Raw genomic sequence first — 15,738 nt, forward strand, 5'->3', positions numbered from 1 at the left:
ACTTAGTAGGCATAGTACGAATAGATATGCAAGGTCGATGCGATGCGTCTTCAAAGCTTCACTGCCGGTATCACAAAAGTCGGTTAGATTGGCGATGAGGACAGTATATGGTTTAGTGATCACGAGGGACAGTCACTCAGTGGGCATGAGTCCGCCGCGCACTCAGGCTGTCCGCGCCGGGTATAGTAGCTGACGTAAGCCTAAATGTGTTCGTTGCATTTTCAAAGTTGTCGACTGCAGCAGTCACGACGACGACGACGACGACAAGCTGTTCATCATCGACCACGACGGTGACGACGGTAGCTTCAGGATGAATAAAAATCCTTTTATACCGCAACCGACGTACAACCCGCCGCAACCACCACTTCCTCCAGGTCCACCGCCTGCTGCACCTCCAGATTATTCCGCCTACTGGATGGCGGCAGCCCAGCAGCAACAACAACAACAGGCGACTCCAGCTTATACTCCAGCATGGTCTCCTCCTCAGCAGCCACCAAGACCACCTCCCGAACAAAGTGCTTTATATGCAAACTACGGTTATGGTGGTCAGGGCATGCACTGGCAGCAAAGACATCCTCATCCTCAGCAACAACAATATCAGCCACCACCACCCGTGGTACAACCTCCTCCACCTCCGCCACAGCAGCAGTACAACCCGTATCAACCGTCCGTTGGCTATCAGCAACCGTATGTTCCTCAACCTCCCCAACAGCCAATCGTGGCGCAGCAGCAACCTGTTTACCAGCATCCGACCCAAACAATGGCTCCCCCGCAATCATATTTTCCTCAACAGCAACCACCCCAGCAGCAGCAGCAGCCTCGACATAACCATGGTCTTCATCACACCCCACCTCAACATCTCCCCCCTGCCAAACGTCAACGGTTTGATGGCCCGAATCAACACCACGGTCAGAATCGACAACTTGGTCCGTCCCCTCCACAACCTCAGTTTCAACCTCCTCCTGCACCCCCGGGAAGTGTTGGCCTTTATCCCCAGAACCAAGGGCCGGGTCAAGGGCAGCCTGGTGCAAATCAGATGCCCCTAGGTGGTAACCGAGGTGGAATGGGAGGAAGAGGAGGTAATATGAACTCCGGCAGAGGAAGAGGTGCCGTCATGAGCGGAAACCGGGGAGGTTTGACCGGACAACGCGGCGGCAGAGGCGGCAGCATGTTCATGAATAATAGCAGCGGACGAGGCGGCGCTGCTGGTCAACAAAATTCCCTGCGTGGACACGGCTCGAGAGGCGGCTTCGGCAAGGACTTTCACGGTCGCAGAGGAGGCGGGTCGTTCAATGCCGGACATCAACACCATCAAAACAGTGCTGCTTTCCGTGGACGGGGACAAGGTCATGCTTCAGGTCGTGCAGGTCGTCAGGATGGTAGTACAAATTTTGGAAACCGTGATGCATCGCAATTCGCAAGCAGCGGTAAGAAGGACGAAAATCGACGCACGCTCACTGACTTTAAAATTGTGGGCCTCGAGATGCCTGAACTTGGATGGACGTGGGGAGTGCTTCCCTCGCCTATAAAGGCTGAAGAAAAAGAGGTCGCTGCTTCTCTTTTGGATTCCTCACAAGAAGCTAAGGATGAAGACATGCTTACTGGTGCCACAAAATCAGACACAGCAACAACAGCAGACGCGGCAGATACGAAGGCGGATGCATCCTACCAGGAGCAGTCGTCCTCGTTGACCACGCCTCCACCATCTCGCATTCGCATTTATTTCCACACTCCTGTTTCTCCCGATGACTCGCATCCCATTCCGCATAATTCTTCATATACTGCACCTCCAGACACGCGCAAAGGCAAGCGCAAAAAGCTTGAGGATGATGATGGCGATGCAGAGGAAGGTCGAGAAAGACCGCCTCCTCCTCGCGGCAGCCAGATGGACGATAATATCAGTGTTGACATGGATGGAGTGGGCCGCGGCAGCGCAGCGCCCAGCGTGGCAGAAACTGCAAGTGAGGGCGATTGGCTCATGGCCGCTATCGCTGAGGATGAAGCCGATCTTGGCGCCGATGCCGATGCCGATGCAGCTACTACCGTTGATGGTGTGGATGAAGAGGAGAGCCATGCTGCAAGTGATCCCCATTTCGTTCCTGCTACGAATACTTTTCTCAATGGGGATGGTGTTGGGAATGGTGAGTTGAACCCTCCTTATTTTTCGCTTTGGGTGGATGCTTTCAAGCTTGGGGGGAGCGTCCATTCGTGGCTCAAGGCTTTACAAACTAACGTATATCTTAAAGGCCCCCATAGTACTGACATGGACGGAATTACCTCTTCAGGAGGTGTTCATGAGCAGTCTGATGGCTCACATACTGGGGACAACGCTGTCCCGAATGCTGAAGGATCCAAGCCATCAGCGTCCTCAGATGTTGTTGCTGTTGACCTTGATGCATTCCATGGTAGTGCTGCCGCTACACAGCCGAACTTGGACATTTTGGTTTCTGCGCCTGAAGAGGGTGGCGATACTTCGTCAGCCACCCAGCCTGTTGGCGATGAAAATGTTGATAGGCTCTTTGATTCATCGGCTATTCTAGCTGATCCTTCTCATGCTACTTCTTTGAGTGCTTCCTTTGACACGAGTTCTACTGGTCATGATTCTCCTGTTGTTCAGTCTGATATGCCTCATAGCGAGAAACAGTCTGCTGATCATGCTGGGTATCCTGATACGCAGGTATCCAACGCGCAGCCTTCTGGGTCGAAACCCCTTCAAGCAGAGGCGTCACTCGCATCGACAATTCACGACGAGGATCTGGGTGTTGGCACATACTCGGAAGAGCAAGTTGTCTTAGAGCTTACTGGCGATATTCCAATGGAGCACGAAGTCGCTGTACATGCCAAAGGTTCCACCGATGTGGGGGATCAAGAGCATCTTCCTGAACCACCTGCGTCTCCTACTTCAAACACCTTGCTATCGACCTCTTCCGGTTCAACGTATGGTGAACCGTCGCAGTCTCAAGTGAGCACGGCAGTCTCGAAGGGTGGTCGAGTGCCATCCGCAAACCGCCTGTCAATATCGTACGCTGCCGGCAGCAGGCGTTTGGTCGTGGACGCGGAAGTGGTCGAGCACTTGAAGGTCTACAGATCTGAGGGTCGAATTGAAGTTCACATATCCCTCGAGAAAGGTAGCGACGACGGCCTCAAGGGCGTTGTGGTAAGAATGTTTATTTGTATGCTCTTCTGTTCTCTAACATGATTGTAGATTGAGGGACTTTCTGATGCGACAAAATCATATTCACCATTACCAACGCTATCTGACGCATCCGGCGCTGATGAGACTCTTCCTTCCTTCTCGAAGGCTACGCTGCCTTCAAAGATCAGTTTAATCGTCCATCTTGATACTGAGCGCCCATTGTCGGAACCTAAGTGGGTTAAATCGGGAGATGTTCAGGAGTGGCTGAAGAGCATGTTCGGAAGAATGTTCTGGGTAGCAGGCGATGCTGCCGATGGGTGGGAGAAAAAGATCGCAGTAGTAGATCCCGATCCAGTTCGTTCTCACTATCTTGACAGGAGTCTCGACCCTGACTATTTTGTCTCGAAGGCTCCGACGATCTGGACCGTGCTGGACGGATGGGCTATCAACTCCCCCGTCGGTGTTCCCACAGAGCGACAGCGTTTTGTGAAGACGCATTTGACCGAGGTAGATAACATGCTGGAGATCCTTCTCAGGCTAGTCCGGGGCGAGCGAGCCACCCCCTTTTCCCAATCTACACCTGCGATTTCAGCTCCGAGCGTGTCAGGGCCACTTTTGACAGCTCTTTCGCAGTCCTCGTCGCACGGTGCCCAACAGACGCACGTGTCGTTAGCAGTGCTAGCCTTGTTCCATATGTCAGTGGACTTTGCGAGGAAGGCTTCTGGTGAGAAGGGGAAGGCAGAGGCCGAGGAGAAGATGGGCGAAATAATTCGATGTTTGCCATCCCACCTATTATACAAGAGTCTTGACGGGATGTTCAAGGAGTGGAGAGCGGACAAGAAGGGGAGCCGGTGATTAGATATGGCCGTTCGCTTTGGGGCTATTCCGTATTCATTTTGTACTTATCGGCCCAAGGTTTAATGATGTGACATGGGCGCGTTCATATATTGTCACGAAGCGTGACACTCTACCGGATCGGCCTTGAATCATTGCGAACATGAGGTCAGTTACGGCAGGGGTTTCTGTAGGCTGTACTCTCCCTTCCTCCACCATCTCAATTGGACGCCATGGACGACTTGCATGAGGCTGAATTTTCATGGTATGCAGCCAAAACTGACTAGCACTTGTGTTCACCGTTGTCTCGCAGGCCCTATGGCTGATGCTTCAGATGTGATTTTGACTGGCTCGTTTGACCACGTACGTCAGTTCCTACCCAAATTCGTCGCAGGCTTAATTTTGGATTTTGGTAGTGGTCCCGCTCGATGCACCTGCCCAAGGGCGCATCTGGCTTCGTGGGTAATGTTAAGGTCCCCTGGAGTGAAAAGATTCCCTACAAGTTCATCGTGGACGGAAAATGGATCACCCGTGATGACCGCCCAACAGAGTTAGATAGCGCCGGGAACCTTAATAACGTTCTTTTTACGCCTTCTAAACCCGTTCCTTTGATATTAGAACACCCATCAACCTCTACCGCTCCCAAAATCCCCAACTCCATGACTTCATCCACCAAATCGCCTGAAGAGCCGGTGTTGTATGGCAAGACCTCCCAGCAGGTGTTGGAAGCGGATCAACGTGGTGATTCCGACTTCACCATCCATGTCACAAGCGCCGTTGGAGACCTAGTCGTTTCTGATAAGGAAGTTCTACCAGGGGCCTACGTTCCCGACGTTATCGTCGAGGCAGTTAAAACTGCTGAGTTCGGCGGTGATGCTGACGCACTCCATGCAATTGTGGACACTGCGTCGAGCGCGGTGTCCACCGTTGTCGAAGAAATCACTACCGCACTAGAGTATGTTTCCTTGGGCATTGGCTCCATATTTCACATGCACGGTCACGTTCCGGTAAATCACTACAGCAATATCTTCATGTCCAACGCTGACCTCTGTTCCTTTCACTGTGCAGGATGCAACCGAACAACCATCAACTACTTCGGTCATTGGGCTCCCCGTAACCGAGACATCAGCACCCGAGAGCACTCAGGGAGTTCCCTCCCCTGAAATTGCCAAGACCGCGCCGCAAATCGCGCCCGTCGTCCCTATCCTTATCTTGCCTGTCAACGACGACACGTTGAACGAAACTGCATCAGCCTTACCAGAAGGTGAAATTGATGCAAGCGGTTCTTCGGCCCCCCATCCATCAGATGCCACAAGTTCTGTTCCCGAACCTTCAACGCACTCTCCTATACTTCTGTCGAAACAAGCACCTCCTGTCATACAGGAAACCCAAGCTGGAGAGAACGACGAACCTGTTAAGGAGGAGAATTCAGAAGCACAGGCAGCCGAGAAGGAGAATGGAGAATTGCTTGCGGATGCAATTGCACGTCCTTCAGACGCGGTTGTGAATCCCACAACGCCTGAGATTGACGTCAATCCAGACCTCTTGGAGACAGCCGAGACACCCGCTGCCGGCGCCGAGACACCCGCTGCCGGCGCTGAGACCTCCACACCCGACAATGAGTCGTCCTTGCCGACGCCCAAGCCTCAAGACACCCCCGCAGCTGATCCTTCGTCAATGCCCTCTACTCCAGGGCTAAACAGTGATACCAAAGATTTAAAGGATGTCCCACCCCCTTCTTCCACTTCCACCGACACACCCGTGAAATCGTCATCCAAGTTCAGCACTGCAAGCAAGAAAAAGAAGCGACGGTCACTCTTTGCCAGATTGAAGGAATTTTTCTTTCACAGGGAGAAAAAGAAGTAGATGCTCTTACTGTGTCTTCATCATTCGTCACACCTTCACACTTTCACGGCCTTCTACGATGTAGACAATTTCTCGTATCTTTCAACATCACGCGATCTTATTGCGATACCTCTTAGTTGGATTCTTTTACTCTAATTGTGGATTCATTTGACTGTTGTACATAAGTGTTGGCACTATATATGCGTTTCTATTGCGATGTTGTCTTGATTTCATGAGATGATGTCCAGAATAATACCTGCTAAAGTGTTGAGAACTTTGAAGGCTAGGACTCGAGGTCGAGGGCTTACCTGCGCTAATCGTCTCGCCTCCCCGTCGAACGAGAATTCTCCCCATGTCTTTGTTCACCGAGAATGGCTCCAATGGAATAGGGCGAGCGCTGAGTGCAGGACCCGATAGAGTCCCAGCACGCAGGCTAATCTCCACCTCAGCGGAGGTACCCTTGGTCAGCACCCTTGAGCACACAGAATTAGGCATCAGCCCTGGCAAGAAAAAGGCATGAAGCGCACCGAGGATTCTTCTTCGTCACTACCCCAGAAGCTCTGTCCAAGGTAGCTATCAACTTTGATATCGTGGCAGGTACGTCTCGTGAGTGATGGAAGAGCTCGATCTATCCTGGGGTTATGAGATGCATACGAGGAAGCTTAGACAACGTACTGATGCACCGGTGATGATTGGGAGCTGGACATCGAATACTATGATTCGAGCTGTAAAGACTGTGGCTAATGGGACAATGTCCGATGGCGGGCACAGAACACTTCCGATGTTCAGATGGATGGGATCAATGGAAGTCAGGTACAGTGTCGCATTAGTTCCCGCTGCTGCCCAAGGCACACTCTGTTCCTCGACGTCGATAACTGCACATTGGTCAACAACATTCTCACAACAGTACCAACAGATCGTAGAACTCACGTCTTACGATTGCAGATTCGTCTCCCGGGAGTACTCGAAGACGTTCTCCGACTTGCACAACGCCACCGCATATACGACCGGTTACGCCCGTCCCGGAACTTTGTCCCTTGAAGACGTTAGAGATCGGCAACCTCAGTGGGGAGGCGATTTCGCGAGTTGGTGGCTCCAATTTATCTGGGTATAATTGAACATATCGATACAAGTACGGTGTGAAATGGCTTACCGAGCAAGTCAACCAGCGTAGGACCTTTGTACCATTTAGACAGTGCCGAAGCATCGGGATCGGTGCGGTCGACGAGGTTGACGCCTTGCATGGCGCTTACTGGAACAAAACTCGTTTTCGACGAGGGAAACCCAGACTGAACGAGGAAGGCCCGTAACAACCCACATATTTCTTCAAACCGACTCTGATCCCAATTAATCTGCGACCATGTCAGCGATAGCAAGACGCAGAATTGGTAGAGCCCGAAACAAACCTGATCCAATTTATTGACAGCCACAATCACCTGCGATACACCGAGGCTCCGAACCAGTAGTACATGTTCACGAGTCTGACCGCCACGGTCGAAACCTGCCTCAAACTCCCCAGTGTTGGCATCGACTACAAGCAGCGCGCAATCGGCTTGCGCAGCTCCAGATATCATGTTCGGGATAAAATCCTTGTGTCCAGGCGCATCAAGAATGGTGACTTGTCGATGAGAGGTCGACAAAGATTGCAACGCAATATCCATCGTGATTCCTCTGGCGATCAGTCGGTACGTGCACTTGATAAAACAGAGAAATGCAGACCTCTCCCGTTCTTCGATGGTCCCATCTAATTCCCATGCCCAGCTGAAGCTACTCTTTCCCGCTTTACTGCTGCCTCTCTCGTTAGCAATGCGGGTCTTTTCGTCAACTCTCCCCAGATCATAGAGCAGACGACCCATAAGCGTCGACTTTCCAGCATCGACATGTCCTGTCATTCCAAATCAACAACAATTCACCTGGAAAATGCCAACAAGACTCAGTACCAATCACGACCAAGCTAACAGCCTTCTTGTCACCCGCTCCTTGCCCTTCAAGGACTTTGCGAACTTCCTGCAACAGCTTGCCACGCTCCAGTGCTATTTTCGGAGGGGGCTCATCGGCTGGTGCCTCTTCTTCCTTTGGCAACAAATTTAATGCGGCCATGTCGAGCAGTCGTGCATCCAAACCTCCCGTACCGCGAGGAGTCATCACTCCCGACTTCTTCGCACCCGTACCAGACTTCTTTGAGGCCCTACCGCCCGGCGTATTCACAGGAGACATGGCCTGAGAAACTGGCGTGGTATAGCCTGACGAAGAAGGCGTTTGCGCTGCCTTCTTCTGCGCCGCTTTCTCCGCCTTCTCGCGTTCCTTCGCGGCTGAAGTAACAATCAGCAAAAAAGTTCCATTAGAGCCCGTAATTCTACAACAAACAAGAGTCCTCCAGAGAAATGGATGAATAAAAATGCAAGTAGAAAAATACAACAAAAAACGAGGCTGGGAACAAGCGAGCTTGTTCACCGTCTCTGCGCAAGAGAAGTTCCTCGACGAGCGTTAAACACGATATCGTCAGGACTTGGAACGTCAAAAGCAAATCCCAAGGGTACTTTCATCTCCGGTGGTACAGCCCTTGGGCGAGAGGATTTGTGTCGCTGGGAGAGACCGAGGCTGGAGCGGCTCTGAGAATGGGGAGCCTCGTACACCTTCACAAGTTGCGGTACCTCCCTTCCATACTTGTGAATCGTATGCGTGTCCTTGTCTTCGGGAGATGGGGGTGTTAGAGGATCATCGAGAAGTAAAGAAGCGAATGCCGAGGGTGACGCACGAGGGTTAGTTGGCTTTGGCAGGAACAAAGGAGACGTTATGATAACACGGGCATCATGGTCAGTAGGTGCAGGCAGCGGTTTTTCACTCGCTTTCTTGACTTTCAGCGCCAGTTTGGACTGCTTGGGCTCGGCAGCAGGCATCTGGACTAATGGAGCAGACTCCTGAGTCTGTGGCATGGAAAGACTTTGGAGCGACTGATAGGACGTGGTTATGGCAGTCGTAGCTGTAGCTCCATTTGCGATTGGCGTGAAATATTGTGTATGAGGTTTAGGAAGCTCCTTCGGAGGTGAACTAGGCGGTGGTTTTGCAAGCTTCGGCTTGAGGCTAGTATTAGCGCTGGCTTTTGCTTGGGCAAGCGCTGCGAGCTTGGACTGAGGGCGAGCCTTTGCCTCAGGCTCTGGGCGCACAATTGGCAAGTTTGGAGTAATGTCGGCCCGAGGTGGCGAATGTGGCATAATTGGCTTGACAGTAGAAACTGACGAAGCTCTAGACATCGTATTCCTCTCGCTCTTTGGCGAAATTCTGGCAGCTCTTTCACGATCATGAGCTTCTAGCTCCAAAGCTGTCTTGATGGCCTGTTTGACATGCAAAGACATGGAAGAAGTGGTAGTGGACGGAGCTTTCACAGAAGGAAGTGTTTTCTCAGTACGTGGTGGTTTTGTAGTGGCATCAGTGGTTGCGAGTGACAGGCGACTTTCAGCGGTGGGTCGCAAAGCGGAGTATGTGAGTATCGAAGTCGTGTCCAAATCAGATGAGCGAGAAGTCCTCGTGCTTGCACGGGAACTCGCAAGCATGGATAATTTCGAGGTTTTAGTGCTAGCTGGAGGCTTAGGAGGGAGCGGTTTTTCGCTCGCCTTCGACTGGAAATCAGATATCTCGGGAAGAGTATCCATGGGTGGCATAGGAACGTTGGATGATTTTGCACGCGAAGTTGCGCGCTCTGTTGGAAGCGGCTCTGTTTGCACATCTGATTGTGATTGTGATGTAGCAAGTGATGGCGCGGCTTCGTAGTTTGAAAGACGTCGGACTGCAGAGGGAGATGGGGATGGAGGAATGAAGTTTGGGTCCATTGGCGTCTCAGGATATTCCGCTGCCACAGGACTGCGCTCCTGAGTATCTGTCCTGGTTTCAGTCATATCAGTCGAACCTTTGCTTATAACACGCACCAATAACTTGTCCGTATGATGACGTGGTATCAGTGATCGTTGATGCACGTGGGTTATTCAAAGCTACGAGTTGCTGTTTTGAAGGCCAGTGGCGGGAGGGTTCAGTCCTCTCGGTAATCTCCGTAATGGTGCTGAGCCTTGAGCCGCGTGACAAGACCCCCAACGGTATATCATCCGAGTCAACCTCTTCTGGATAGTCCTCGGGATAGTAGACCTCATGTTGCCCTTGCTGTGCCAACACTATGAGGGGAACCCGAGGTCGGTCCAAGTCACCGTCATAATATTCGTATCCCGTTGGTCCAGCCACGTATTGCGGTCCATCATAACCACCCTCCGCGCCCTCGGATGGTAGCATGTCATTGCTGACCGGTCGCCCTAAAACACATTGAGCTCTTGACTGTACGAAGGTTGACGCAGGGGATTGTGGAGATGACATGCACCTTCCTGTTCCTCGTCTCGTCTACGGCGTAGCCGGTTCCATAAACGGGATCCAAAACGGGGGGTAACAACAACATGGTGGAAAAGCGAATGCAAGACTATTTACTAATAAGAAGTCACGTTGGAACTTACCTTTGCGATTTTTGGCTGATGCTCTTCGGTCTTGTTCCTCTGTCAAGAGTACGTCAATCGGAGGCTAACTAGGTCGATTTGATACGCACCATACAACAAAGATAAAGTGCTCTCTATGTTAAAGTACTCGTCCCATAGAATGTCCTTGATGACATTGTCGTCGAGGCCTGAGACTGCTTCGTCTCCGATGATCTCCCTGATTTGTTCGAGACCGGACGTCATTTGAGCTACATTAGGTACTCAACATGCAGTATAAGAACAGATGTTTGTGCACTCACCATGTTGCTCTGGAGTCAACTCGTCTCCTCCGTCGGACAATGCATCGTCATCCATTTCATCTGTCGGTATAATGTATTAACCGGACCATCAGGATAGTTCATGCATACCATGGATGTTCATATTTCGTACAAGCCTATGTCTGGACATGATAAAGATTACAGATGGAGATACAGAGATATAGAGATTTGACAAGGATATCGAGTTATGAATGATAAATCTATGATCCGAGTCCTTGGTTCAATAGGCGGCTCGCCAAGCAAGAACAAATAAAATACCTGTATTACCGTGACAGAAAACCGAGACTCTTTTACTAGAACGCGATTCGAAAGACGAGAATTATGCTTTCCTCTGCTCGTCACGCTTTTGCTCGCGCGCCGCGTCGTGTAGGTTGATACGCCTTTAAGATTGCTTTTGCGCTGATAGATTTTTTAAGGCTTTCTCAACAACTTCGACGCGTTCGTACGACGTCTCCAAGCTCATCCTCATTGGACGACTAGGCAAAGACCCTGAGGTTCGTACCACCAAGAGCGACAAAGAATATGTTTCGTGGGTTCTCTATGCTCTGTTCAAGACCTTCCTCTGAGTCTATTTTAGCTATGCCGTAGCAACCACCAACTACCCCCCACCACCTCCTAACCCTGATGGCAGTGAGTGAATCTGGTTTTCATGCATTAGCAGCATACAAACTCTTTCTGCAGGCCGTCAAGAGGCTGGAACGACATGGCACAACATCATTTGCTTTAATCCCGGTCAGACCAACTACTTGCGCACTCTCCAGAAAGGGGCCCAAGTATACGTCGAGGCAAACTTTGAGCTTCGTGACCCGGATCCAAGCGCAGACTCATCTTCGCCGCAGGGTCAAAGACAGATATTCCTTAGACACGGTATGTTGCTTTGCTCTTACTTCAACTCTGCATGGCTTACTCTTCGAGTAGAAACCATCCGAGTCATCAGGCAGGCCCCCTCGCATGAGACCCATGAGTAGATGCAGCATGCATGTTATTCCATGACCATCCGCCCGTCTTATTGGTATCTATTACACGCCACCCCTCACTCTCCCCGATAATATATGTTACATTCATCCGTATATCATTCGTCATGATGGTCAAATGGTGATTCCGACCGCCTTCTCAGGCCAAGCGCGTTGTGTGACGGATCTGCAAGCCATGCCTTTACTCGCTAATGAACTGGCGAACTTGGACTCGCTGATATGAGCTTACCGTGCTCTCCCTGTTCGGTACAGACGGGAGAGGCATTTCAGTCCCGAGAGCGGAAGAGGCTGACATTCCGGATTTGTTGATTTTGTGTAGATAATCCCGGACAGTTGTGACAACAAGCTGATGGTCTTTGTGTGAATGTTGATTGACTGAGTTCTGGAAGAGGACGTACGTGGTGGTCTTCTTGACTTGAACCTGAGTAGCAAGCAACAACAGCAATAGGACAACAATGGGCATTCTGTACAGAATATTATCAGCCCTTCAAACTCGCAGACGGGGAAGATATGTACTGACGTCCAACCAGATCGGGAACGCTGCGCGGAAGCAAATATGAATTTAACGTTTCAGAAGTACAGAAAAAGTATTCACCTCCTCCGTGAACAATATGATCCCCTTGTATCCCCATCTGCTTTGCGGACTTGCCCATCGCGCTCATGCTTTTCTCGACATAATAGCTTGAATGGCCAGTCTGCCTCACAACTCCAACCATGCCCTCCACACTCGTCCAGCTATTCAGACTAACATCCCCAACACCGGCTGGATGCCCAAGGTCGCCCACGGTACACGAAAATAAGGTATGACCCGCGATAGTTTGTATAGAGATGACGAGTCCTTTGCCCTTTGAATGTCGAGATGACGCACGAAAGCGCTTGCGTAGAGACAAACCAAGCGTGACCGCGTCAGAGGCCGAGAATGATGGAAAACGATAATTGCCCTCCTCAGTCAGTGCTTGAGAGGCAAGTTCAGCGTCTGAGGGTATCATTGCGTGGAAGGAGGTGAACATGAGAATGGGAAAAAAAGTACAATGGAGAGTCAGAAAATTGGAGAATAAGAGGCACTATTTACCCCGCGGACTGACTCCCAGTGGGTTGGGAGGAAGACTTGTTCGAATTCGACACAGTACCAATAATATTTGACCAGTAGCTGGCGATAAGAAGGGAGGCAATTACGCGACAGACAATAGAACTCTCAACATTCAGCACGTATTTCATTGAATTCTGCTCGTGCGGGACCGTATACCGTAAAAACAATGGACTCATTGCAAAGACAGATTGAAGGAAGCCAGTATATCACATTAATATTATAGAGCTGTTCAAACTTCACGACCTTCTTCGACAGAGGATGGACGTTGGCATTACAAGGCTGCCTTAGTACCTGGAGTCACTGGATTGTCTTTAGTTAAACAGACCGGGATCATCAAGTTCTGAGGCATACGATGATATGCTCTTGCCGCATCAACGTTCAACGAGGCTCCTCTGGGACCTTCTATCCGATCGTGAAAGACATGGACAACATTAACATTGATGTTCGATGGTGATGCGATCATTTGCATTTGCGATGGAAATGTACACTGACTAGAACGGTTATGACCAAGGACACCACGTGAAACCTGTATTTAGCCAGTAGCTGCATCCCATCATCGTACAAACGAGTCGGTCACTCTGGTACATGCATGGAGTTCTTCAACGACGTAGGCGGAGATCCGCTCAAGCCTTCCTTGTTCGAATTGGTTGCTCAAGAGCAGCTCCGTGACTTGCTTCAACCTGCTCTAAAGTATGTACTCGCAGTAAGTCCTCAGAATCTCCAGAGAACTGCTCAACTCACGCCTGCCAGGTATTCGCTCAACGCTACCCTCGCCATCTGATTCGTATAGTCAACCGTCATGAAGAGTTCTATGCGTTCATCATGCTTTTTGTCGAACGTCATTATCTCCGCAAACACAGTGGGTACTTTGATCTGACAAGCTGACACGGGAAACTCAAGTATGCCATTTACTAGACGCATCATTTTCTGAGAATTTTTACGGTCTGAAGAGACGTAGAAAGCCTTGGATAACAACCGAACGAGCAACAGCTGCTGTCGGTGGAATACCAGCTGGGGAGAAGCTCAGGAATCGCGAGATTTGGCGGTCGCTATTTTTCCTGGTAAGGGTTCTTGATGGTAACCAGACACTTCCTCACATCCCCTCAATGCAGATTGCTGTGCCTTATCTACGAGCGAAAGGGCAGGACTACTACGAGACGCTCGGTGGAGGCATTGATTCTGATATCCTGGAGGATGGAGCCAGTGAAAGACATATACGAGGTCTCACGGACGAGGTGAGCAGCACTGTTCCACGATAGCGCTTTGCTTAACGGCTATTCCCAGAGTATCACAGGTGTCCTACGCAGAAATTTCAAAACACTATACCCATGGTTCAACACCGGATTTGAAGTGTGGCTTCTCGCCCACAACATATCCTATTTATTCGACCGCACGCCATTCTACCGCCCATGGCTAGCTTGGATAGGAGTCGATCTACGCAGACTCAATATGGACGATTTTGTAAGCTTTACATTTTAGTCAGTCACATTGCACTCACAATCTGGGCAGCTCGCACAGCAAGGGAAACAACATGCCATCTCCCCCCCAAAGGGCGGGTTTTTAGCTATAGTCCGAAGGCTCCTGCTGCGGTCACCGCAATTATTGCTCGACTCCTTGACTCTTCTCTTACCTACAGCCATCTTCTTCATCAAATTTCTGGAGTGGTGGTACTCCCCCGGCTCCCCAGCGCGGTCACTATCTATATCCCCTCTAGGTCCGGCCATCCCTCCACCTCAAATACTCCCACCGCATCCTGCAGGGATCTCTATTGACAGCACGAAATACGGACATTGCCCGCTCTGCAAAGAACCTATCAACAACGCAACAGCGTTACCATCTGGTTACGTATTCTGCTACCGCTGCGCGCACTGATCATGTCGAGCAACACGGTAATTGCCCGATAACGCTCCTGCCCGCGAAGGCGTGGCAGCTCAGGAAGGTCTTAGTATAGCTGCCTCATGGTATTCCCTGGAGTCGGGTACTTTTTATCTACTAATTTCAGGATTTTTCCTGTGATCGGTAGTTCATGCGCTTGGCAGGGAGTGGGGATTATGCGAGGAACGTTCCTACCACATCTTGAATTTGTCGAGCTTTCTTGGTCACTGAGGCGCGTGGGGCTTTAGCTCAATTTCACGGCACAACCATGGTAAACTTGCCCAACATCTCATCAACATTTTACATTTACACCTATCGTCTAGCGTATGACGTGCACGCATGAGGTCGGGCTGCTGCATTTCCCAAAGATACGCATTGTTCATCTGGTCCTCACTTGAATCTTCGAATGTGACAGTGTCTTGATCTTACCGAGAGTAAATCCTGATGCCGTGCGTAACAAGTTACTCGCATAACGCAACTGTGAAGTTGGGGGAACACCATCGTACCTCTAGTGTGCTAGCCTACAGGAACTACACCACTACAAACATCAAACCAAACGTGTGCATACAGACATGATAACAGAAAATTTAAGAAAAAAGACGAAGATCGAAATAATGCCATGAAAGGTGCTCAAAAACCCTCGACGACAATGATTGAACATCCTCGTTTAGTAAAACGATGCATCCTGCAGAGCCCACCAGTCGCCGGCGACCTCCTTTGGCCCGTCAACGTTCATCAGTGACAACCGTCTTGTTTTGAACAGTCGACAATGCAAAGGACCTTCATTCTCCATACAACTTGGTCCCCATATCTTGGCAGTACATACTAATCTTAGCTGATCAAGGGGAAATGGTCCTGCACTAGATTACCTAAGCATTGCCAAAAGCGGAGGAGGCACGTCTGGCGGAGGTGGTGGTTCGAAGGAGTCGCGTCTGGGACGAGCTGTGGACGGAAAATTCTGGGGACGGTCGGCGTAGGTAGAGCGGTCAAAAATGTAGTTTCGTTGAGCTTCCGAAGCGTTTCTTGCGGTGCGATCGCGTTACAGAGAGTGCGGAGTCCTGGTAAGCGTTGCCGAGCGGGATTCGAAAGGACTGCAAGTTTCTCACCTGAGGACCGTCAATTTTCCAGTCCGAACGTGCTGATCCCACGCGCACAAAGCGTGCGGTTCTCCGCGAAATTCTGACGGCTGCAG

General features: G+C 50.6%; 7 protein-coding genes across 7 annotated transcripts; 4 read left to right on the plus strand and 3 right to left on the minus strand.

Annotated features, from left to right (window-relative positions):
- Positions 1–240: 240 nt before the first annotated feature.
- Positions 241–4,111, plus strand: EDB91DRAFT_1099336 (uncharacterized protein). Its single transcript, XM_041317127.1, is given in 5 exon segments — positions 241–2,142; positions 2,154–2,155; positions 2,250–3,157; positions 3,206–3,490; positions 3,545–4,111. 5 exon segments carry the CDS (start codon positions 311–313, stop codon positions 3,989–3,991), a joined length of 3,474 nt encoding a protein of 1,157 aa, XP_041183020.1. The 5' UTR covers positions 241–310; the 3' UTR covers positions 3,992–4,111.
- EDB91DRAFT_1099341 (uncharacterized protein) lies at positions 4,112–6,033 on the plus strand. Its single transcript, XM_041317128.1, has 4 exons — positions 4,112–4,235; positions 4,258–4,333; positions 4,387–4,977; positions 5,039–6,033. The coding sequence occupies exons 1-4, from the start codon at positions 4,204–4,206 to the stop codon at positions 5,834–5,836; spliced, it is 1,497 nt and encodes a 498-aa protein (XP_041183021.1). The 5' UTR covers positions 4,112–4,203; the 3' UTR covers positions 5,837–6,033.
- On the minus strand, positions 5,941–8,148 carry EDB91DRAFT_412233 (EF Tu GTP binding domain-containing protein). Its single transcript, XM_041327179.1, has 10 exons — positions 7,939–8,148; positions 7,756–7,884; positions 7,535–7,700; positions 7,222–7,486; positions 6,969–7,167; positions 6,746–6,919; positions 6,491–6,690; positions 6,343–6,443; positions 6,124–6,287; positions 5,941–6,071 (listed from the first exon to the last, which is right to left on the minus strand). The coding sequence occupies exons 1-10, from the start codon at positions 8,030–8,032 to the stop codon at positions 6,046–6,048; spliced, it is 1,518 nt and encodes a 505-aa protein (XP_041183022.1). The 5' UTR covers positions 8,033–8,148; the 3' UTR covers positions 5,941–6,045.
- EDB91DRAFT_412217 (uncharacterized protein) lies at positions 8,026–10,832 on the minus strand. Its single transcript, XM_041327178.1, has 7 exons — positions 10,698–10,832; positions 10,590–10,649; positions 10,401–10,538; positions 10,312–10,350; positions 10,182–10,250; positions 9,742–10,116; positions 8,026–9,692 (listed from the first exon to the last, which is right to left on the minus strand). The coding sequence occupies exons 1-7, from the start codon at positions 10,735–10,737 to the stop codon at positions 8,266–8,268; spliced, it is 2,148 nt and encodes a 715-aa protein (XP_041183023.1). The 5' UTR covers positions 10,738–10,832; the 3' UTR covers positions 8,026–8,265.
- A 32-nt stretch (positions 10,833–10,864) lies between these two features.
- On the plus strand, positions 10,865–11,669 carry EDB91DRAFT_412459 (uncharacterized protein). Its single transcript, XM_041327180.1, has 5 exons — positions 10,865–10,973; positions 11,024–11,136; positions 11,185–11,237; positions 11,289–11,474; positions 11,526–11,669. The coding sequence occupies exons 1-5, from the start codon at positions 10,929–10,931 to the stop codon at positions 11,573–11,575; spliced, it is 447 nt and encodes a 148-aa protein (XP_041183024.1). The 5' UTR covers positions 10,865–10,928; the 3' UTR covers positions 11,576–11,669.
- Positions 11,670–11,762: 93 nt separating this feature from the next.
- On the minus strand, positions 11,763–12,591 carry EDB91DRAFT_1044229 (uncharacterized protein; the record flags this gene model as incomplete). The annotated part of the gene is made up of 4 exons (XM_041313111.1): positions 11,763–11,927; positions 11,980–12,045; positions 12,102–12,121; positions 12,177–12,591. 4 exons carry the CDS (start codon positions 12,589–12,591, stop codon positions 11,763–11,765), a joined length of 666 nt encoding a protein of 221 aa, XP_041183025.1.
- A 669-nt stretch (positions 12,592–13,260) lies between these two features.
- Positions 13,261–14,543, plus strand: EDB91DRAFT_1242666 (Pex12 amino terminal region-domain-containing protein; the record flags this gene model as incomplete). The annotated part of the gene is made up of 6 exons (XM_041322215.1): positions 13,261–13,374; positions 13,422–13,530; positions 13,587–13,732; positions 13,784–13,906; positions 13,956–14,132; positions 14,181–14,543. The coding sequence occupies 6 exons, from the start codon at positions 13,261–13,263 to the stop codon at positions 14,541–14,543; spliced, it is 1,032 nt and encodes a 343-aa protein (XP_041183026.1).
- Between the last annotated feature and the right edge of the window lie 1,195 nt (positions 14,544–15,738).

The sequence above is a fragment of the Suillus paluster genome (assembly GCF_016628075.1).
Source record: "Suillus paluster strain FC165 chromosome Unknown EDB91scaffold_3, whole genome shotgun sequence".
Taxonomy (NCBI): domain Eukaryota; kingdom Fungi; phylum Basidiomycota; class Agaricomycetes; order Boletales; family Suillaceae; genus Suillus; species Suillus paluster.